Genomic DNA, 24,854 nt, shown 5'->3' with positions numbered 1-24,854 from the left:
ATTGCAACATTCAGCTATAGAGCGCTAGCACCTAGCACTTTTGAGAAATCTGAAAAATCTGAATATTTAATTTTACAATCGTGTTCTACAAAAGTTTCAATCTACAGAAGAAAAAAAAACCTAGAAATTACAGTGAACGCAATTAGCGAAAACTTCAAGTACAATCTCAAAATGTCGAAAATGTATTAACCTACAAATATCCAGAAAAATGAAATCTGCTGAAAAATACCCCAATTTTAGGGTCGAAAACCTCCGTTAATTACAAAAAAAAAACAAGTATATATTTAAAAACAACGGGAGAGAGGGAATATGGGCAGGGCTGCTTTTTCTTCTGGTACAGTATAACACCTGTACCTTGCTGCTGGCAATAGCTTAGCAAAATAACTCCTAGAAAAACCCTGTTTATAAAGAGGCTGTATGTTTACCTATATGCATATTTGTTTTTGCATGCATGCTGGGTGTCTGATTGGCTGGCAATGTAGAGGAAATACCTCTGAACTTTTAAAGGACCGGGCGACCACTCCAGGGAAACTGCCACAGATTAGCCAATTATTTCTTTACAAATATACTAGTAACCTTTATGGCCTTCAATTGGAAATGAACTTCATGACTTTCAGAATAAAAATGAGCCTAAATTTTTGTGACCACCCAGGGAAGTTACGCCAGGACTAGTAATATCATCTAAGCCATTTGGAAAGCGGCTTTGAACGCATATTGCTAGTATAACAATTAGGAACTATTTACTAGGACAAAAATAATGTTGTGCTTTATTTGAGTGTTTCATCCCTTTTCGATGGAAAATAAACCATTCATTGGAGTCTACGCTTTGCGTTCAGTGTATTACTTCCCCATGACTGTATAGATTAGACTCTGGTATTTAGACAAAGCTGTAACTTTTTACCGTTTTCATCTAGCTACAAAACAAAAATCACAGTTTTCACAATTCTTCTCCGTAATGTATAGTGAAGTACAAAAATTCATTGTTTACAGTACCATGTATTTTAGTCGCAACTATAATTCAATTTTCAACAATGTACTGCAATGACAATGACAATGCAATGACATGTACTGCAATGACATAGTTCATCACGTACATAAGGACTGTGTAGACAAACTGTACATCGGCACTTAAACATAACTTTGGGAGTAGCGGAAGAAACAGAATAAATGCACTGGACAATACATTAACAGTTACTGCAGCTTTGAGATTATAATTTTAGAGTGTTTTGGTATGCATTGACCAAATATGTGTTTTGACCAGGGCTCCTTGTTTCTCCAGAGGTTGCCGGACTTTCTACGTGTGAGCTACCCAAATACGGTGATATGTCACCAGTCACCTAATACGATTGCATTGTGTGAAGTGACATGGGGAAACTCTTGAAAAAGTCATTACTCTCACTTAAAGTCCGAACCCGAATTCACATCTGATGCTATTCTGTGACCTTTCCTGTGAAATCGCGTTTCTGATATATCTTATGTATTTTTTAATTGCGCGCGACAAAAGCTGCTTACTGTCTCCCGGTAAGACCGTTGTCAGTAGTTGCTATGTTTTTTGCGCTGTGGGATTCAATCGTTCAGTACGCGCGTACCTGGACAAATAAATATATTCATACCAGCATACTAACACATATGAACTATACTGCCTGCTGCACTCGGTCCTCATAGCCGCCGATGCTAATGTATGAAAAACGCCAAGGTTTCACAGGCCGCCGGTCGACAATTGTGTATATTAACATAAGCTTACACGATCGCGTGGTTACAGGGACTGTGCAAAGGCGTTACATGAGTGAATGCTACGTTCCGACGCTCTGTTACGTAGGCTATCCTCAGAAAGTCGGAACAATAAACTCACAGCATAAACTCTACATTATTAAAACTACCCAGTTCACATAACGCCTGTGACATGATACAGTATACATCCTCTTTAGGGACTGGTCAATTTCTTCAGTTGGAGGGGGCGGTAGATCCATGGGGGTCACCCTGTTTTTGACTTTAGTGATAGGGAGGTCACCATGTTTTTGAAATGCTCGATTGGGGCAGGGGGTGTGAGTGTGTTTTTGAATTAAGACACGGGCTCATACTTGCTTAAAATACATCGTAAGAGTCATGAATTGCATCATTCACTTGCATTTTTGGCGCGCCCTTCGGGTGCGTAACTTTACATGGCAGAGATATATAACAGAGATATCTCGATGTTTGCAAACTGAAAGTCTGTTTTGCAAAGCAGCATACCAGCCAGGAATTGCATCATTCAGTTACAGTTTCAGCGCGACCTTAATTGGAGCCCGTAATTTTAAAATAATCATAGACACTATATATATCGGAGATATCTGGATGTTTGCAAATCAAAAGTCTGTTTTGCAAAGCGTACTAAATCACTATGGAATATGCAATTCATATACAAAGCATGACAAAATCACGATCCTTTACTGTATTCCCTATGAGAACTCTGTATGAGAAAGCAACATCCTTTAATATTTCATAATACATTGATACAGTGACGTATTTTAGAAAGAGAAAAACGACAAGATATTTTTCATTCTCAATGATGCGACTATTTTCCTTCCTGTGACAGCTATATAGGTTTTCAAATGAGTGGCATTTTTGTCATGGTTAAAATGATAGTTAACAAAGGGCAGGTTTTGTCATTATTAACTGTGCTTTAATGGTTTCAACGATAAAAGAAAAGGTTCTCCAAGACACTATGCCCAACAGATTCGGCTAATACATATAGAACTTTCTCTTCAGGGCTTTTGAAGGGGTGTAATTGGAACCAAGGCAAAAAGCCTATTTTTATTTTCTCCTGGCCTTTGTTTTGGTAAGGGCTTAATTGTACTTTGTTAATACTATACTGGCAGTGATAGGGGAATAAAGTTTCTCGACCTGTCAACAATTCACCTACAGTGACTGAATGTTTAAAATATAACTTTATATATATATATATATATATATATATATATATATATATATATATATATATATATATATATATATATAATATATTATATATAATATATATATATATATATATATATATATATATATATATATATATAATATATATATATATATATATATAATATTATATATCATTTTTGACATCCGCAAAAGTTATCCACCGCCCCGAGGCCGAAGAAAATGACCAATCCCTTATCCCATAGTTAAACCGATAAATGAACTGATACCTAGGACATCACAGCGTGACGAATATACCCGTCTCTAGGTCAAACATATGCATGAGTATCGACATATACGTATCGCAGAACATTGCTCGTTGGAATACGCAATCTTTCATAAACAATACTCATGTATTGCACAGACCAATAATCCACGCACACATATGCTGCACCGCTAAACTCACAGAATAAACAGTACAATATTAATCATTAAAACGCAGTTGTAAACACAAACACTGTTTCCGAACATCAATCACGCAAACACTGTTTATATTCTCCTAGGATTGGTGATTAATACTATAGCACTGTTACACGGCAGAAACGACTCCCGTTGCGTGAAAAGGCCCTTCACACCCACACCCACCAACACCCATGTCACTCATACTCCTTGTACCCATATTATATATATATATATATATATATATATATATATATATATAGAGAGAGAGAGAGAGAGAGAGAGAGAGAGAGAGAGAGAGAGAGAGAGAGAGAGAGAGAGAGAGAGAGAGAGAGAGAGAATAGAGAGGAGGAGTGTGTGTGTGTCCGTGTATGTAGTGGGGCTTCTTAGATTTTGTCCCAAAATTAAGGAATTTGCAAACTTGTGTAAAAGCGTATGTTGTTTGTATTTGCATAGGTTTATCAGAGTGCCTTAGCTGAACATAGTTGTGATGCAAGATGGTAGTTGTTCTAGTTTTCTCTTCCAATGATATTTCATGTGTAGGCAGAAGTATACCAGTCAGGGAGGGGCTGTATTTAATACAAGTGTCCCGTATCTTTGAATTTTGAAAGACCGCTTTGTGTCAACACAAAACAAGGATAACACCGTGTCTCATGAATGTGACTCATGAGTACACGTTTCGGCTCGGTACTTTCACTGACCATCTATAATTTTTTTAGCAGTGGATATTTGACTGTTCCGACGAGTACTCAAAATAATTTGATTTGCAGTTTGATATCATTCTATGTAAAGCGCACACTGAGATCAACGGCATTATTTTCTTCCCCTCCCACTTCACCGGAGATGAATCACAAACTGCAAGGCAAGCTGATGAGGTACGACAGATTTTGCAGCTGTCAATAGACATCCATCAATAGTCTATTCAACACAGCAGTGACTGCATGCTGTATGTTATCAATTCGTTGTCCGTGCATCCGTCTGGTCTCCAATAAGTTTTGCCCACAGCTACTAGAGGTTTTAAAGTTTGTTATATATTCCAAAAACAAAACAGATAAAATGCTACTTAACGTTAAGATGTAGAAGCTGTACGAGATCGTACCTCATCAGTGACCATGAATGGCCAAAAATTTAATAATAGATTCCTCTTCGAATTCCAGAGTTCACTGCATTTAAACCCAAGCGCATAAAAATTTACCCAATCAGGGTCTGAAAATATTGTTGATGTGTTCGTTACAAATAGATATCCTGGAAGAGAGTCTTTCTCAGATGGGAAGGCCGTTTCGGCCATTGGCCTTTATTGAAGCAAACGCCTCAATTCCTGTTTTAGGGTTTTTATAGAAGTAGCTCCCCTCTAAATAAACTAAGGTGATTTTCATAGAGACTGCGCGGTAGGACATTGTACTATGCGAAACGACTATCATAAATGTTAAAAATAAGTGCTCATGTCTAATTTTTGCTTTCTATAATTTGCACTGCCATAAATTAAGATTTCTTGGGTGGTCTTTATATTTCTGGTGGAATTGTTATTTATTTGGGAGATTCAAAGTAAACGCTGGCGGTTATTCTCTGTTGCTGGTCAATACATGACAGGGCAGAAGATGTAAACATCCCCATGATCCGTTACTTAGACCAACTCGAAGAAAGAACTGGGTCAGACTGGCGGTTTGAAAAACGAAAGTCAAATTGCGCTGTCGTTCATTGTTGCATTTCTTTCCCTTTCTTTTCGATTATAGAAGACTTCCGTTTTCTTAATGAGAGGTTTTGTCCCCCTGTGAATAAACTTTTAAGGAGCTTAGAAACTCAGCGTTTAAAAAAAAAACCGGCTTTCTCTTCTATTTTGTTGCACAATGCATTTTTTCAGAGCTTTACGACTTTGAAGGATGTACCCTGTCGGTCTTAGGTAACGGACGGTCGGGCAAGGCTGTCCTAGTGCTACAATGTTGCATGCTTGTCATCTTCCGGTCCCTTCCGCGCCATGCCCGCTAGAGCGTGAATCCTGCGCGCGGTCACGCCGAGAATCTCCGTCCTCTGCCGTTTCCCTTTTCAGCGAGAGCCTGTAACCATCGATCGATCGATCGTCGACATCAAACAGACGATCAATCACCGAAGCGGCCGGCAGGCGGTCTCTTTACTGCGATGATATTTCCTGTCAATTGCGATATCATATTCCCGACTCCCTATTTACGACACCCTTTACGAAGTCAGCGTCGAATGAAAAGTTGAATACAACCACACCGCCCGCACTACACAGCTTCGCTGCAATCTATGGGGTTTTTACAGTATCAAAATTCACGACACCGTGCAATTGTCACTTTTGTGACACCTGTTGACAACTTTATGTCATAAAAGTGGCGCCGAAACTTCAAACCTGTTTAACTATTGTTATAGTCTCGAATGGAACCATAAATGGTATTGTGTTCGAGGGGCGGTTTCAAGATCCCCGTACGTTGAACTACAGTCTAAAACATTCCCTAGCTGACGTTGTTGTCCAGTAGTCGAGAATGTCGAAGCATACAACAAAAGTATATCTTTCCATTTAGCCGAGAGAATAAGCTCCATGTTCCAGAGGTTTTAGAAACCTGCGCGCTCATAGTGACCTGTTTCTATTTTCAGAGACAGGAAACGACACCTATGCTTGTTTAACACACAACACGCTCAATCACACAGGGTACCGCGGGTAATATACACTCCATCTTGCTAGCGTTGATTGGACGAAAATGTGATTGTTGCTATAGTAACTGTCACACCCTTGTAATCCTGACTGACGTCAGTTCGACGACCCCCAGCGTAGATCCCAATCCCTGGGAAAGTACGCCGAAGATTGTTTCATATCATTACGCACAAAACAAGAGCGCCAAAATTTAGGAGATTAGATGAAGTCAAAGACACAATTGGAATCAATTTGTGGATCTTAGATGACAGCTAGGTCATTGACAGTGTGCATATAAAAGTTTGCACTTGCACGTCAAATGAGGGGAACTTCTTTTTATACTGCGTAGTGTTATCGGTCATCAGGTTTGTTGTGAATGGGTTACGTTTTGACTGGAATCATTTTCATAATCTCCCTAATGTGTACACTGTTGAACCAGTCCGTATGTATGCATGGTGGTGTATAGCAAAGAGTTTACATTGAGCAATATCTTACGACGCATCGAAAATCGCGAATGACACACACGTAGCCGATATCATAACAACAGTTTCCTCGCCGAGGGTTGACTTTGTCGTGACGACAAATTTATACCGTGGACAGACGTCTCTTTCGAAGTGGTGGGACAATCGGCCAAAATGGATCCTAATGGACACCAAGTCATTCATGTCAGGGGCGATTCCGACACAGATTTAGAGGAACTTTTCAGGGCTGTGATGAATCCCCAGAAAGAAACCCTACCGTCTCCGAGCCAAGTGCCTCTGCGGATGAGAAAGTTACCTCCTTCGTTCTTCAAAGAACCAGACAAACCCATGAAACCACCGTCTGCCAGCCATTCGAGAGAATCGAGTGCTGATTCCAGTACCCCAACCGGGCCATTTGGAGGACAGAATTTAGGGCTACCAATAAGCCATCCCAGGGCACATTCTAGCCCAGCAAGTTTACAACAAATGCACGCCGCTGCTTCACAACAGACTGTAAGTTCACAACATGCACGACACCAGAGTTTCGATGTGTCAATCGAAGATTTGCCCTTTCCTCCAGGTTGGGAAGTGGCCAGGACACCATCAGGTCAACGCTATTTTCTTAAGTAAGTATAACTATATTACAAGTAACTAATACGCTAACGTTATACGCAAATTTTTCCTGTCGCCAGTAGAAGTCGGTGTTCACAACTTTTCAAACATAGTTTGTGATCGGGAGAAATTATTAGTATACCGGTATCATTTATTTTTATTTTGTTCAAAACTTCGATAGTGAGACTGGAGTCTTATTTGGGTGTCCCATGATCTAACTCTTAACAGTCACGAACTTTGGTAGAACAAGATGGCGTCTGAAGTGTATTACGCTTGACTTAATAGTGTTTGTAAAAGTTGTAAACAGAACTTCTAACCTTTCTTTGGTTTGAGTGACGTGAACCATATGTGATATGGCTGTTTATGGTTTATATCGCCCAGGAGTGTTGTCACTAGTTCGTTCCTTATGCCATATGACTGTAAGCCAAGAAGTTCGGTGTCACTCAGCGACACCACAATCAACAGGGGCCACCTGAAAGGTTCCACTGGCATGGTATAATTCTAGTACTTTGAAACTCGGTGAAGCTTTTGTATTCAGATGTCTTCTGGACATCGCATGTGGTGACGAGAAAGCTTGTGGTGATAATTTGTGTGTCAGTTTTTCTACTATTTCTGCCTTTTTGTGTCCATAGAAACTATACACCAACTTTTCCTGAGTAAGTCTGTTATGGGTCGATGTTGTCTTCGCGAGATGACGTATAACAGCGTATCACATTACACCCCGTCTAAAGGCAGGTCTGTCTTGCCATTTATGTCGATAACCCGGACTCCATACGGTATTATTTTTAAACATAAGCGACTAAACCGACGCTAGCTGGATTCGTAAGCGATTCTGCTCGAGCCAGTAAAACTTGGCTGCCCAAAATTGGAATCTGGGGCAGAGAGAAAAAACTTACGCTGACGTTTTCACGGCCAAACACTTGATTGACTCGGGAGTTTGGCAAATGAACACGACCTTTGACCCTTCAGGTGTATATCTGACGTAACAAAATCTTCACCGAGGATTCACTGTAGCTGGCGACAGAGCCCATCCCAAGTTTAATGTGTCATGACAAAGACAGTTACAAAATAAGTGTACTGGCAGCCAGTTGATCAAAGTGACCGGGTGTATTCTGTGGCAAGATAGTTTAATAGATTAGCCTTGGTCCATTGGTCAAGGGTGAAGACCAAATCATTCATAGATGATAGTATAGGCAACACATTGCCATTATATAAGGAAGTCCTACTTCAGATAAAGTTTCCTGTGTAACTTTTAATGTATTTGTATACATCAATGATACTTCCTGTCAGCTGAAAAGAAATGACAGTGGTGATTGCACAACAACCTAGTTTACTATGACTTGACAGAAATTTCTATGTGCAATTTACATATATAGGAAAGGTGTTTTTTGCTGTTGAAACATTTCTATCTCGAATGCTTTATTCTTTTGTGGATTAATGAGTTTATAAGAATTTTAGTATTGCATTGTGTATTTTATTATTCCATAAACGGCCTTAGTACTGTAACAAAATTTGTATTGAATCTAATAGTTTTTTATTTGAGTATTAACTTCCATGTGATATTGAAAGCAGAGCCAGAGGCTCATAATTCTGTTTTCCAAGTTACAATTCTTCAATTTACTACCTGCACGTATGTTTTTGTTTTGAAAGATGTGGGTTAAAGGTCATGAGAAAGCAAACTATTAGGAGTTTTCTTGAAGAGATATTTGTCCAAAAGATTGTAATATAAGGATGAGTAATCAGCAACTCAGATAAGGAGATTAAATCTCTTTGAAATTCAAATCTTGATCCAATAAAAGTTGATGTATCAATTTATTTAACAGTTAACAGACAAGTGTAAGGGCATTAGCATAGCCAAATAGATATTGATACTCTCTGTTGAGAACTGGTCCAATAGAGGGCTGAGTTGCCCAGCTGGGTGATTCATTATGCAAAATAGGGGGTTCAGTTCAATGAGAACTTGGGGAGGACCACCCAACACAGCCTTTTAAGATGGTCATCGGAAGAGGGCAAGTGATGAAATATTGATTGAGTGGTAAATGTGACTCATCTTTGTATTCAGCTCAGTGTGATGTGGGATGGTAGAAAACTCTGGAATAATGATGTTGCATCATATGTCAGGCCAGTTCTCAAAATTTATGATTATATATGATAACACAGGAAATGTCTGACCACGACTTCAATTATTGAGTAGAGCGCTGTCTCGTAAGACTGTTTATATGTCATGTTTGGCAAGTGCTGCATCCAGAATGTTCTTGGTCTGAGTGGGTGGAAGTGAAAAGAGGAAATAATAGCCATTTTTAGGACAAGGAAGTTTCTGGAGTAGTCGTAGGAATGTCTTGTTGTGTACAACTGTGGATTTGATGATGTGCCTGGTATCTCTACCTCTTCAAAATCAAATATGTACTGGGTGTTTGTGGATTGACAGGGCCCCAAATAAATTTTATTTAGTTAATACTAAAAAAGCAGCAAAAAAATAATATCATCCTTTTCTTCAACTGCTTTTATCCCCATATTAAGCAAGCTGAAAGAGATGGTTGTTTATGACCACACACTCAGTATCTTACAGGCTTCTCGCCAATACAAGTGACCTTTAAGATAACACGAAATAGACTTTCAATGCCCAAAGACGGCAAACTTGTCCCTGTTAGTGTAAGAGAACCAGCTGTAGCTACAGAGTAACTAAAGACACCAGGGACTGTACTCAAGGCCTTCTAACCTCTATGCAGTGCAACCCTAGACGCCTCACAGCAGGGGTCAGGGATTATGTGTGTAAGCTGTCCTTGCTTTGCCTCCTCTCTCACTCTCTCCCTTATCCTTAGTTGTGACCGACAGCCACAGGTGTTTGCTATGATTAGTCTCAGATGCTAAGGCTTAGTCATCTCAGCACAGAGAACTTGTGTTAACAGCGGCTGTGTTGCTCTCTATGCTGCTTTTTTACGCTGTCCTAAAAACTGACAAGTAAGATCATTTTAAGATTTAACCTATAGTATTAGATTAAGGTAGAAGGCATCTGAGAAATAGACGAATGGAGATCTCAAACTTCCACAAGACTGTTTTGGTTGACCACTTGTGGGTTCTCATTTTGAAGCTCATGGAGTAAAAAACCAAAGTCCCTCCTTTTGGATGGACTGTGATGAAACCAAGTTTCCACTGGCTTAATTTTTTGAAATTTGAAAATTCAATTTTTCACAGTATGGGTAACAGAGATGGCAGCCATTTTGTATTTCAAGAGTAAGCAATTGGTCTCCCTTGTACCAAAATTTACTCTGTGACCCACTGATTTTCATTCTCGGTTTTGAAAAGAATGACTTAAAATTTCCTTACAGAAAGTTTGAGCAAAAGTTATATAGTCCTGCAATTTCCAAGTATATACAAAATTTGATTAATGCTGCTGACTGAAGAGACAGGTTTGATGTAAATAAGTTATTATCATTAATATAAACAGCAAGCGGAACCAGGGCTTCAGAACTGTCCCTTTAACCCTTTTCCTGCCGAGCGCCCTTGTCCGTTATTCTCCCAAGTCAGTAGAAAACCGCCCCATAATATGTGCCTGCAAAAGATTGGCTCTCCTGCATGTTATCCTGCCAGCCATTTTGGCAGAAATCGCCCATTTTCAGGGTAGTTTTAGCCGTACTTATACGTGTTAGACTTCGATAATTTCTACATGCCCGTAGACAGGGGAAGGAGCTCAAGGGTTGCTGCAGAAAAAAATTGAGGTCACCGGCTTTGTTTGCCCCCTGGGAGTGCGTCATTTTATTGCCGTTTCATGTTTATTTTTTCGGAAATAAACTCCTTCAGTATTACGCACGTCCGCTAGGCACAAACATCACCTCACTCGTCTGTTAGTCAGAGGCCCTGAGGGTCGTGCTAGGGGTGCAGAAGCACCGTCAAACCTGTCCTGTTTCCCCAGGGTAGGGGCAATTGAATACGTACCTCCAACGACTTGGCAGTGTAGCACAAAAACTACGTTTTTGCCGTTGTATTAACGACATGGCTGAGCCATTGAAGCACAGCTTTACGTAGTTTTTGCCAGCTCAGTTGGGAGTTGGCTTACGAGTGTTACCGTTCATTACTGACTTAATCGAGTGGTCCTCAGTCAGGTACGGGTTTGTACCGACATGGCTTGGGCTGCAGCTAACCAGTGATAACCAGTCACTACCCCCAAGTCTTCAGTTCACTTTTGCGATGCACGGGTGCAACGCAATATGCTTCCATTGTTCTAGCCATCGACGTGTCCACATGCTGGCAGCCATATTGTACTGCTAGCTGGTTTGCATAACAAAAGCAGTCCCTGCTAAATGCAGACGTTATCCCCGTACATGTAGCATATTGACCTCATGTGCCCTTTTGAATTCTCTGTACGCAAACAGCGTACGTAGTTACCAATGCATCGGCAAGAGGATACGTTTGCCTGCAAACCAGAGCCAGTACTTCGGACGGTGGAATAAATAAAAATCCAAAGCTACGTCCATTGAATGGCACGGCCAAGGCAGTGAAGGACGTTGCCTGGCTTGAACTTGCAGAGCTGAAGCCCAGCTTAGTACGTCGGACACCAGTTTGTAATGGTATTTCCGAGTCGTTCATATCCGTTCCATGGGAGGAACAAGTCAAGCCGTCCCGTCAAAAATACGTTCTCATTTTCAGTCACGCACAACTGAATAAGTGACTTTCGTCTCGCACCATCGGCATATCTGCCAAGTCGTTTGCAAGAGGTAGCCTTCTAGATTAGCATTGCCGAGTTGGTCAAGTTCGGCAGCAATCTGTATAGTGCCAGGCAGCCAAGTATGTCCAACTCTGCCAGAAAACGTCACCATGCTATCCTGCCAAGTCCGCTAAAAAGCGGTAAAAAAAAACCAGCCCCCCTCGGGTGTGGGGGACTGGCGGACAGTTTTCTGCACCTTTCCCTGTCCTTGGACTCCCTGTGAACCCATTTCGAGAGCAAACGCCGTTCCTCGCCCAAAACCTGTCCTCGAACGACCCCTAGCGTGAGCAAGGTTTGCTACACGTAGTTCCGTCGACTAGGCAGGAAAGGGGGTACCAAAAAGGAGCCCGATTTCCACCGCCTTAGGAGGATAACGGCCGTGGCTGCTCAGCTTCTAGCTACACCGAATTTCAAGCGGATTTTCACCGACTTGGCAGGAAAGGGTTAAACTCGCCCCTTCTTCGTATTGGGGTCAGTCGTATCATTACAAAGATGCAGTAGGACCTGTCTGTGTCTAGGGCAGTGTGTTTTTTGACCAAATTGTGTGGATAACATATTCATAGCCATAAAACCTTCAAAGTACAATAGTGATGAGCTGAAGAAGAACAATGAAAGGAAAAAGGGTCAAACCAAAACTGGATAGCGAAAGGGGTGAAAGATACATTGCTGTAAAATTACTTCATTTTGTATACAAGGTTTGTTGTTTGATATTCTATATGTGGGTATAAGAGTATTTGTTGAATCTCTCTGTTGCCTGTCAATGCATGGATATGCATGGAGGTTGGTGAAGACAGGCAGGCAGGCACGTCATATAGTGCAATGGTCAGGACGCTCTGCACTTTGGTGCATTGATAAATAACTATGTACTGAGATATGGTGGCGTTTAGTATACAGGGTTGCATTCCCCAGGTGGTAAATCACACACACACCAATATACACAAACCATACAAGAAGCAATTGTGAAGTGTTTATACTTGAGAGTGCTAGTACACTCTGCACTTGGCCTTCATTTCAACTGCTCACGTTTTGTCTGGCTCTTCAACTCATTATGCAAAGGGTCAATTTACAACAATGAATATAAACAAAGCAAAAGAGAGAAAAAGGCCCTTGAGTTCATTGTGTTTAAAGTTTGACAGCTTTCATAACACTTTATCTGACCCAGTGTGAGAATGTTCGGTACTTACCTAGCAGTTGGAATATTTAAAGTTTCATCTTACTACCAATGGCCAAAAATGCTCACTCACATTGCTGAATTAAACCTGACCTAGGGTACCTTAGGCTGACGTACAATTGCATGGCAAAGTTTTTGAACTGTGTGGCTTTCAAAGTTGAAATGGCCATGTCCTGCATGCATGTAACAATTGTTTTTAAGCAATTAAAGGGAAAATGCAGCAAAACAGTCACACTCGTTTCCGAAAGTCACAGACATTTTGGATTCCCACAGAAAAGCCAGTCATCAATCATATATTTACCTCAATGGCAGGGTTTATTTTGTGTTAGTTTCATATTTTTAAAACACATTGATATGTGTACTTAAAATACACAGTATCACCCTGTGATATTCCAGTTTTGGTGCCATGGTGTACCGACATCATAAAGAGTGTTTACACTGTCCGTAGGAGAACTTTCCAGTCGCTTAAATAAAGCCAGCATGCTTGTCAGACAAGACGCCAGGGATTGAGTTGTGAGAAGTTTCAAATGGTTCGGTTCCGAACCAGCCGATCAGGAATCGGATTATTAACAAGAGTGAGTCAGTATTAGTGTAAATGGAGACCATATCAAAAATGGTCATAACGGCAGACATAGAGCTCAGATCTGGGAGATGTCAAGGGAAAAAGACCATCTCTCATGGTTTCCTTCATGAAATTTATATGCAATAAAAAGTTTATAGTCTGTTTGACAGTCATCAATCTGTAGATTTTTTGGGGTTGTCCATTATTTTCCGCACAGATGTCAAAGCCATTAGCTTTGCAGGGCAATCAGTGGAGTGATACCATCCCATAGTACTCTGCCCCAAATATGGTAATTTGGTGATGTAATGTCTCAGCTGTTGTTAAAGATATTGTGGCTTGAAAATAATTTCAGGACGCAGAGATTCAACAAAAATTAGATGTATGGATCGTTGGTCTGCGTTCTGTCTCCAGGCTTTGCAACGACAGTGTTGTGTATGTAACTGCTGACAGAGTAAACAATTGTTGTAATATGCTAATTAGTTCTATAATCAGCTCAAGTACATGTATACTTTAAACATGTAAATCTCACCAGTAAACAATTAGTCTTCCAATTGTCACCCCCTTTTCAAGCGGAAAAAAATATGCCGCCCTGCCAAGTGACAGAAATTTCTGGTGAGACTCTGCAGACATACTGAATGTAAACATTTGTAACATCTGAAATAAAGACCAGTCATGGACGATGTTATTTTCCCACACATTAGTAGTCACTATGGTGAGGGATAGACTACTTTTGGCAATATTTCGTGGTCAGACAAAGTCCATCCACATCCATACACCAAACCTGTTGCAAAGCTTACTGTGGCCATTTCATTGCGATTTGAGAGGAAAGTCTAGTTTCTTAGTATGTCATGTGTAAGACAATTTTTGTCAGCATAAAAGTGAACACTGTGACATGTAAGTTTGGTGATTTTCATTCCCGACTGTTTTGGTGTTTTGCATCGTGAAGCTGAGTCATGTGAAAATCTGGTACCTGCCATTTTATTCGGTCAAAGAGTGTAAACAAGGTGGGTCGTGGTACACAGGAATTATAAATATCAAAGTGGGTCAGCCTGTAACATTTAATGGTGTTGTATTGTATGAGTCTATGACAATGCAGAAAAAAGTGTGCTTCGTACGCACAAAGAGTACCTTTTATGTACATCTCAGGCCGCTTCAACTTTCCCTCCAGTCCCAGTGACCAGTGGGTTCTTCAAATATGCAGGATTTCTTGGTTTATAAATTACAGACTAACAAAATTTGCGGACAAAAATTTTCAGTAATTGTTTATTCTTCTCACCAAGGGCCACACATCTGTTTTTTTCCTTAGACACATCCAAGATTTAAAAATTCAATTTTTGAATATCAAGCTCGAAACGTCTTTATTCAACGTACGGAATCGACTAAAATGAAATCAGGTAGACCTCTTTGGAGACACAACCAAATCTAAGGTCAAGCCCATAGAATGTTGTCTCGCTCACAACCAAATGCAATTCCACATCTGTGAACTGGTTGCTTTCCCTTGGGAGCAAATGTACTTCAATGTAAGTATCCTTAAGTGATTCATATATGCAGGTTTGTGGTTAAATATTAATGAGCATAATTTGCATATGAATAGCTATCTGATGAATATGTATAATTAAGTATGCAAATGTGAAAAAATATATGTAAATGATAGTGGCTGTGGTATTGGGTGGTAGTTGTCATAGGTTTGGCTTGCCAGCTTTGGAATTAGTTGTTGAACAACAAGGTGATAAATGTGTGGGATGAAAACAACAGGTGTTAAAAGAAAGACACTTCGTGCCATTTTCACTTTGGCTTCATGTGTACAACCAGGCGTGGAGGAGAAGTTACGAACACAAACCTACCATGATGTACATCTTCAAAACTGTGTAAACTGGGAAGTACAGATAACGTGGGTTTCTGGAACGTGATATTTAAAATGTGAAGTTCTCTAAACTTCTGTTCAGTAGCAACTGTTTCTTCTCTGTTTCACATGAGGTAGCTGTGATTTGATGGCTTGAAATGAAACAAGAGGATTGAAGAAGTTGTAGTGGTAGTTCCGCTTCCGTCATCCCGTTGGAATGAACACTGTTGACATTGTTTTGTCGTTGTTTAACTTAATCCTGTCTCACCTCATTTGTCACAGTCCAAACATCAGTCTTTAGGTCATCAGATGGCTGGTTCATCTTTTTATTTTGTTGCTGTACTGTTCAAATTAACTGTCCGTTTGAAACTGATATTATCACCTGATTCCATCTTGTTTGGATGTAGAACCTGCTGGGAATGTGTGATGGAAAGTCGTTAAAGGCCTGAACAATGCCTGGCAAGCTGTCAAAACCATCATCTGTGGATGGTTTTCTGTAGGTTTATGAAATGGCAGATGTGCAAGCCCTCTGGGGGTTGCAAATCATCGGCCAACTTAAGTGAGAAATTGATGCCCCCATATGCTGTAAATTTTAAGGCCAATCTGCAGTAGCTGTCCTTGACCACTGCCAGCGGCTGATTTACGCTGTAGGAACAAGATGAGCAGAAATGAAACCAGCAATAGGATGTCAGCGAGGAAGTAATACTTTTAAAATGGAGAAAGAATTTGTAAATAACGGAAGCGTCGTAATTCCATATTGTTAGTTCAGCCCCCATTTTGCAACTGTTTTCCTTTACGATTGCATCCTCTTTTATGTATACTATTATTTGATTTTTTCTTCTTTCATCTGTACATTTAGGTGCTTTTATATTCATTTATATGTATATTTTGTGTGCTGAACCAGTTGCCAAGTGTCAAACATTTTGTATGTGTATGTATGTATGTATGTATGTATGTATGTATGTATGTATGTGTATGTATGTATATATGTATGGTGTATGTATATGTGTGTGTGTGAGTGCTTGTATATGTATTTATGTATATAAGCAAGCATGCATGGACATATGTATATATATATATATATATATATATATATATATATATATATATATATATATATTGTATGAGTGTGTGTATATGGGTACATTTATTTGGATGTATATATACTTTTGTGTGTGTCATGTGTCATAGCTTCACTAAAAACATGGCTATCTCGCTAAGATGACATTGTATTTGGAGAACCAACAATGACAGTACAAGCTTTTGATTAGATAAGGTAGGGAGGCTTTGAAAGTTTGACACCAACGAGTCGGGGAGTAAACCATTTTGTTGCTACCCATTGCTGCTACAATCTGCTCTCAAGAACACGCTAAAGTAGGAAAAGTAAGCTGAGAGAGAGAGTTTGAGAGAGAAAGAGAGAGTTTGAGAGAGAGAGAGTTTGAGAGAGAGAGTTTTAGATGCGGTTGAATAGCTAGCAATCATATTTATGAGCTGATTTTTCATAAAATTGACACTTGGATGATAGCTACATGAAAAGTGACCTTCATGGAAGCAGCTAGAGTGTGATCATACATTTAACAAGTAAACATCTCATACGCTTTGATCCCACCGTAGGAATGAAAACAGAGTGTCTTAATTTTCCAAAAATAAACCTTTTCAATAAAGTTTATGAAGTGAGTCGGCACAGTAACTATAATTTAAGAGAGCCGATGTACTTTTGAAGTTGCCGTCACTGTAAACAACTGATATTTTCTGAATATTGTCCACTGGTGTCTAGTAGAACACGGTGCAAGTACAACAGAACCATATATCTTTTGTATTCTTCGAAAGGAACCATGGCTTTGATACACTTTCATTGCGTTCAAACTTAAGGGTCTGAAGGGACAAAGTTGTGTTGATGAAGAGATCAACAATTTACAAATTGTAATTTATTGTAAACTTTCATTGGCTCGGTCCTGTGTATCACACAAATGCAAAATAAGTATTGAAAACAAATTCAGGTACAAATTTTAGGAAAGAGAATTAAGTTGCATAAAATTTCTCGCTGATTCATATTCATATTGGTAATCATGTTACAAATGTATGCTTCCATATCATTGGAAAATTTATAGTTTATTCATTTTGTGAGTAGGGGTGCACAGGCTTGTTGATATGTTTTAAGAGTTTGTGTCAAAGAGAAACATCATCTTTTGAACATTGCGAAGAATAGAACAAGTTAGAGGACCAGTGTGTTTCATAAAATCCACCTGAAGTTGAATGAGAAAAGATAGAAAATCTGTTAAGTGAGGCAAGATTGTGTCCTTTCCTCACACCAATATGTTTTGTTCTCTCTCACTTCATGTATTATTTTAGTGCCAGGAGACATGTCTGTCTAGACTCTACTGTCACTTACCCTGACTGAGGTGTCTAGAGTCAACAAGTCTTTGTGGAGAGGAGGGTAAAAAAGGCACTAAAGACGTCACGTGTGCGGACCGTGATTTACAAAGCTAGATGTTTGTCTCCTGCAGTGTCAGCAAAGCATGAAGTAGTGACAGACAAACGTCTTGGATCTAAAAGTCAGTCATCTGCGACTTGACTCGGTCGAATTTGAGAGTTGATACCGTCAGAGTGTGGCCTATTCATACCTGCCCTGGTCTTCTTTCAAGCAGAACTGACAGGTGACCTGTGTGTGACATAATTCAGCCTGACAGTGCTTTATGAGCACCGCCCCATTAAAGTGATACAGGCAAAAGGTTAATATCTGTGGAGGAGGTACAGGGCTTTCTCTACCGTTACTAAGCCTGTGGTCTTACCAACCAAACTACAATATTTCCAGTCTCTTTCAATTGTGTGGGTGAATTGCATTGTGGGATACTTGAGGGAAAAATTGGTGGGGGGGGGGGTGTAGTGTGCTTAACATTTCTCAGGTTGCAGTTCAACAGTAAAGCACAGATATAAAATTTACAGTAAATGAGATGTAATCCGCCATTTTCTGCCAATATATGTAACTATTCTATCAATCATATGCTGAATAAACATTCTATGTATTTTGGACTCTTTCATGGCGTCTGCATAAAGAAACTCCACCCCCAGGTTAGCATTGAAGTGAGATACAGTGCAATCCAATCTTTTGCTGCCGCTACTACAGAAGCAACTTGTGTCCGTGACATTAGAATCTTTTCCTGGAGTGCTAGGAAACCCTACACAAGTTGGAAGTTCACAGTGTTTCGATATGGGTCAATGGAAACCCAGTGGCTATTTATAGACCAGTTTTAGGTGCTAGCCATTGACACTGGGGTGTGAGAACTCAAAAGCGATGTATAGGCATTCAATGGAAGTGACGGGTCATGTAGGCCAATGTCACACAGTTTAAGAATAGCTTGGCAGGAGTGTTTGGGTGATCATTTCCCCCAAAAGAAACTATCATTGTTCCATTGAGTGTGTACACAGACAGACTTTGAACCGTATCCGTCTAAAATGAAGAAAAATAAATGTTTTCGATAGGCAAACATGGGCTTTCATAGAGTGTGAAATAGGAGAACATTTTAGTATGTGTATTTGCAGTTCAGAGTGTTTGCTATTCACAGAGTATGGAGGTCTAAGACAGAAAACTAATGGTTGTTGATTTGTGTAAAAAACAAAACGCTTTTGTTTCAGTTTTCTAACTGAACTTGCAAAAACTGGAATATGGCTGACAAAAAAAATGGTGAAATGTTGAAAACCAGTGTTTCTTTTGAAAATTTGTGCTGCATCATACCATAATACTAGTGGTTTTGACTGTAGAGTGTGCTGTTTGAAAATGAATTCTGTCAAAGACTGGCTTCCCAGCATGCCTTTCTCCATCAAAATGGTTCATGTTCTCTTCAGAAGAGACTTGCTGTTGTTTTGCGCCATGTGACAAAGTGAGTGATAATGGATGATGGGCTTAAACAGTAATTGATACAGCATAAAAAAAGGTGTTTGATTTGGTTGAGCTATGACCTTGACTCGCTCCCAGCTGAACTTATCAGTGCTGGAAGGGTTTGTTTACAAAGTGTGTTCGATGGAGTGGAACTCCCCAATAAAGTCTTAATGGGTACCAGGTCACAGCAGAAAGCACACAAACCCTGGCCCTGAAAGCAGACAAGGACAAGATGAAATTGAAGTTTGTTGTTATTTCATGGATGGATGATGGGCTGCTTTCTTGAAGGGGAGGCATTGTTCTGAGGTACATGCAAACCGGACAGGTACCAGTGGTTGGTTTTGTCTTCTAATCCATATGCCCACTGTATATAGAAACCTAAATCTTTACAATTACACAGGAATAGGGAATATCTAAGCTGTTGAAAGCAAGAGAGATGTACTATTTCAATTGATGAAAGGATCAAACTTGCATACCCCCGTTCCCTCCACTTTCACCATTATTAACAATGGGTTTTGGCAAAAACTATTGGTGATGGAGGGGTCCAAAGCTTTGAGGCAGAAGCAAATGCGCCTAACCATGTGCAGGAGTGAACATACTATTTAACAAGACATTTGGAATCAAAGGTTCTCTTCCTATTGACTTTGTTTTTGTCTGTGTGTCCGTTGTTCTTGACATCAAAATCAAATTTTCCAACTCTGAATAGTAGCCAAGCATTTGTTAAGACGGCCATACTTATAGGTGCATTAGTATTTCATGCACTTTATGAGATACAATAGTCAGGATGTTTGTCTCAGTATAACCTTCAGAGCCAAGTGTTTCTAAAGTTTACTGAATATTGTTGTTGTGCCAGGCTGGTCTTAATAAGTCATTTTGAAGAAAAATAACACACTGTCATTTTATGCTGACATGCAGAAACATGGCTCTTTGTTTTCCGGTGGGCAGGGACAATTTGTTCTTATACTGTGTGAACTCCTAGTATTGTGCACCACACTGTACACAGGGTCTTTGGCCAAGTAGGGAGTTTCATTGATACTTCAGAATGGCCTAACACTGATAGTGTGACACTCTGATTCATGTTTGGTCAAAGATCATTTTGGGTGGCTTCTAGAAGAATGGAAGAGGGGTGTTGTCCACTACAATGCATTGAAATTAGGTACATGTACAGCAACACACAGTGAAAATAATGTCTATACTATAACTGTTTTTTGTGAAAATAAAAGTGAGACTAGGGTTTGCTTTGACAACCACGTGCTAATCATTTGTATAAATATTAGCAGCATGTGCAAGCAGCCTTTGGCTGAATAAGCTGTTTAATTAATTGACCACTTGGGCTGCACTGATAAAGATATTAAAATGTTTGTATACACAGGAAACGTCTTCTTTTGCATTCAGCTGTTCAACTTTGTGGAGGTACACTGGTGTGTTAGTGACCTATCATCTGTCTTGTCAGAGTTGTAGACAGAGCCCTCTGACTCTGACTTCCAGAAAACCATTAATTGCTAAAAACAACATGAGATATTTCATCCGCTTTTTCACCCAAGGGTTTCAGTGCTAAATTACTGGTTTGAATTTTGTGAAAGAACATATGCCTAATTTTGAACACACTTGCAGTACAATCAATGGTGTTGCAAATTTGCTTTAACTTTCAAACCCATGAACAGTATGAACATGGATGTTTTCTCGTAAAAAAATCAAAAATGCTCTGACTTCTGCGGTCTAAAACGACTTTTTAATGCTTTTGAGTTTTTGTATGAAGAAAATAATTTGAAGCAAAATGCAAACATTTGGTGTCCAAATGGATTATATACTTTGAAGTTTGATAGGCATTGCACCGTGCCTATACACACAGGTACAAGTGTGTTAACACACACTTTTACAGATAAAGGCTGCTTGCATGGAGCTGTTGGCTCACTGCCTTCCAGGCTACCAGTGTGTTTAAGCCAACCAAATATTGACATCAGCAGAGCCTACTTGTCTTATGCGACACCAAAGATTTGTACATGAATAGAGTATAAGTCCAAATAGAGTTTGTACCAGCAAGCTCGTACCTGCATCTTTGCTGTTGTGTAGACAATTTGATATATTGTATGATTTTGAATAAATCATTGGCAACCCATTGAATTTATTGATACAGGATATTTCAAAGAAACTCAATAGCGCCTAGTAATTGCTGATTGACTGTTTTGTATGGAGTTCCGCGGTTATAACCTGACAATTATATAATACCAAATGATGTGGTGCTAATGTGTTGTTCTTATATTTGTCACGTTTTGTGTTCATGATGGTATGGTCACCCATTCATCATACTTGCTTGTGCTTGAGTCAACATCATGTGTTTTATTTCTTGATTGGCTTGTTGAAAAAAAAGTAGTGTGAAGAAACAAAGAATGGAATATAATGAGGGTACCATCGTTTTCGTAGAGTGCGTCTCACAGTATGGTTGTTGAAATAGCTTGTTGGTACTGGTGCCAGCGATCTTTATGTAGTGAAGCTGAGTATAAGTATAGTAATTTGAAATTCTTCTGAGCTTTGCAGAGACCGGTGAGGTTACATTTTGTTTGCTGTTGGCAACTGTTTCAGAAGCAGTGTAAAGATTTCAGGTATAAACCTACATCCCGGAAGAAAAAATAAATTGTACCAACTGCCATGGCCATGTTTTAGTGGAGTCCATAGGTTTTGATGATTATGCTGTACCATATACATGACAATTAGATGTCAGTGACAAAAGGGGGATTTAGACTTTCCCCTTCACAATTTTCCACTGTTATAAGCTTTTTTCAGTACAACAGTAAAGCAGCATTAAAAGAACAGTGTTTGTCTGTAGACATTTTAGCTCTGAGAAGAGTGTGTGTGCATGTCTTGTTTGTTTCCCTGCACTTTGTAAAGATGACATCGGTAACCACCCAAACAATGGGTCTTCAGAGATGACTTGTTGACCTCTAACCCCTTGACCCTGAGCTGAAGTTTGAAGGACCTCAGAACTATCCTGTCTTTGCTTGGACCCTATCCATGTCTATGTATAGCAAGTTCTCATGTTAAACAATGGTGCAAGTGTGTTTTTCCTGCACAGAAATCTTGAATGGCCACTGAGCAAAAGCTGTTTTAGACTTTCTTCTCCCTAATATGCACTTTTATTGTTTTCTACTCCAGCCACGTCGACCAGTCCACAACATGGAATGATCCAAGGAAGAGCCTGACGCCGGCACAGCTTGCACAGCTCACGCAGGCCCACGCCATTATACAACAGCAGCAACAACAACAACAACAGCAGCAGCAGCAACAGCAACAACAGCAGCAGCAGCAGGTGCAGGCATCGGGACAAGATCTTGGGCCTCTGCCTCATGGCTGGGAACAAGCCGCTACACCCGAAGGTGAAAGTTACTTCATAAACCATATTGACAGATCAACCAGCTGGCTTGATCCTAGGATTGGTAAGAAAGTACAAATCAAACAGTGATTTTATCTTTCATCTGTGCACCTCATGTCAAAAACATGGCCCATCTTGAATTCCGTGTCTCCTAAACAATTGACACCCACAATGCATCATTCCATGAGTAACTCAGTTACCCTTTTGCTAGGAAATTCCACTTTACAGGAATTTTCTATAATATCTACGTTGCATTAAAAAACATCTTTTTTAATTACCCACAAGTAATCATAAATCTCCAAAGCACCCTTTTAAGATTTTCAAATTTTCTGTTTGTACCCATCATGCAACACAACAATGCAACTCAGGAAACATCTTTTTGCAAAATTGGCTTGTGGCGGTCAATCTATCTTTATATTTGCACGGTTCTTGAGTTTGTTTCTTCTGCTTTCCTCTCTGTGCCCTTTCCACTTTTGCCTATCATGCATAATCTTCCAAAAACGTCGTGTCCCTGATTGTATTTCTCACTTGTGTTTGAAGTCACAGTTTTGATAAAACCAACTCTAGGTGACGGTTGTAACACTTTTGTTCAAGTCATTTGCTTCGTGTGTCTGATCTTCAGTGTGATCATGGTCATTTGTGTACTTTGTCACCGCAGAAGAACAATTAATGCAATTGTTTTCATCCCAGAAAGTGCGACAGCGCTGTTTAGTTTTGCATCCCAAGATGCAAGATTTGTGTGTATCCATGCAGCAACGGTGTTTCTCTGACCACGACCAGAGCTGTAAAAATTCACAAGTCTAACTAGATTGAAATTTAGCCAATGTTTCAACAGGATTTGGTCAGGCTATCCAACTTTTTTGAAACGTGTCCTTTTACTCCAAGTAAAAACAGGTTAAACTTAGATTACAAAAACAAGAATCTGTAAAGTGTTTGGTATTGGGAGTAACAAAGTAAAGGTACAATTTGGTATGATGTAGTTCAGAATTTAATTTGTTGCCTGCAGATAAAAAGCATATTGAACTTTCTTCAATTACGAACCTCAAAGCACAACAAGGACAATTTCATGCTTTGTTAACTCCAATCTTGCGCAGTTTTGTGTTTTTCTTCGTACCGAGTAACTGCAGTGTAGGTCACTATGGCAGTACATGTACTTTCATATTTTTCGAGAGACAATTAGCTGTACACGGTTTGTGTGAACAATTATTTTGCATTTTACACCAAAATCATCACATTCCTAAATTGCTCCATTGGAAACAACGAGTAAACTTTATTAGGCAGGCACCATTAATCAAAGGTATATGCCAACTCGGCTAGTCAAATTACAAAGTAAAGACTAAACCTCCAAATATGTTTTTTTTGCAAAGGTCACGTTAAAATAAAGGGCTTTCATTGTCAAATGTTGCAAACATTAATAGCTAGCAGTAATATTTGTGATCTGCAAGCATGGAGCGGGGTATTTTGTAATTACCGTGAAACTCATTACTCAGCTGGAAAGGAAAATTGCCACGCAAGATTGGTTGTATCGCTCAAATCATAAAATTAATCACTCTTTTAGAGTGGTTCAATGAATCGATCAGTTCATGCGAGGGAAAAGATCGTAGCGTTGGTGTTTGTACGTGTTTTACCGACAGTCGAGTCGGTAAACACTTGAGGAAGTCCGTGACATTGGACAATCAACCAAATTATTGAAAGTATTATGAATCTCAATCATGCGCTAGAAAGTTAAGATTATTGCAATGATAACGACAGGCACAAAACAGACATTCATTTATGGGAATGGTGAATTTGGCATCAAGCATATTCATAGGAGTTATGCACAGAGTGAAATTCTAATAACTTTAAACGATTAATATCAAACTGTGTTGTTGATGTGCAAAAGTAAATATTCATCCAACAGTTTTTGCAAAATTTTCAGAAATGTCCCATGCAATATGTATGAAAGTGGTATGTGTTTACTAATGATGCCGTAATGAAAATGATGAAAATTGCATATCAAGGTATCTTAATGTAAGCTACAGAAATGAAGACAGGTATTGGTAGGGATGTTTTGTACCGCACAAAATGCATATTTTGCTGTATTGACAATAAGTGTTAGGGCTTGATGTAATATTATTGGTTGCAGAATGTATGCACCTGTTAAACGAAATCACAGAATGGTTTGATGAGGTAAAAAAATCGACCAATCGTGGATAATCTCGCGAAAGAGGTGCAAGCAGTGTGACCTATGAACATGGTCAGTGCTA

At 39.5% G+C, this 24,854-nt stretch overlaps 1 protein-coding gene across 4 annotated transcripts in view; it reads left to right on the top strand.

The window, feature by feature from the left end:
• The first annotated feature begins 6,160 nt into the window (after positions 1-6,160).
• The window catches only part of LOC139118516 (transcriptional coactivator YAP1-A-like), a 36,087-nt gene continuing 17,393 nt past the window's right edge, over positions 6,161-24,854 (top strand). The window contains exons 1-2 of one of the 4 annotated variants that reach the window (XM_070681846.1): positions 6,161-7,091; positions 22,392-22,672. In XM_070681846.1, the coding sequence (XP_070537947.1) occupies positions 6,640-7,091; positions 22,392-22,672 (733 nt within the window). In that variant the 5' untranslated portion in view covers positions 6,161-6,639. The remainder of the gene's footprint in view (positions 7,092-22,391; positions 22,673-24,854) is intronic. The other 3 variants (XM_070681848.1, XM_070681847.1, XM_070681849.1) reach the window with 3 other exon arrangements.

The sequence above is a fragment of the Ptychodera flava genome, chromosome 19 (assembly GCF_041260155.1).
Source record: "Ptychodera flava strain L36383 chromosome 19, AS_Pfla_20210202, whole genome shotgun sequence".
In the NCBI taxonomy this organism is placed as follows: Eukaryota; Metazoa; Hemichordata; class Enteropneusta; family Ptychoderidae; genus Ptychodera; species Ptychodera flava.
This window is presented reverse-complemented; position numbering and strand designations above follow the sequence as displayed.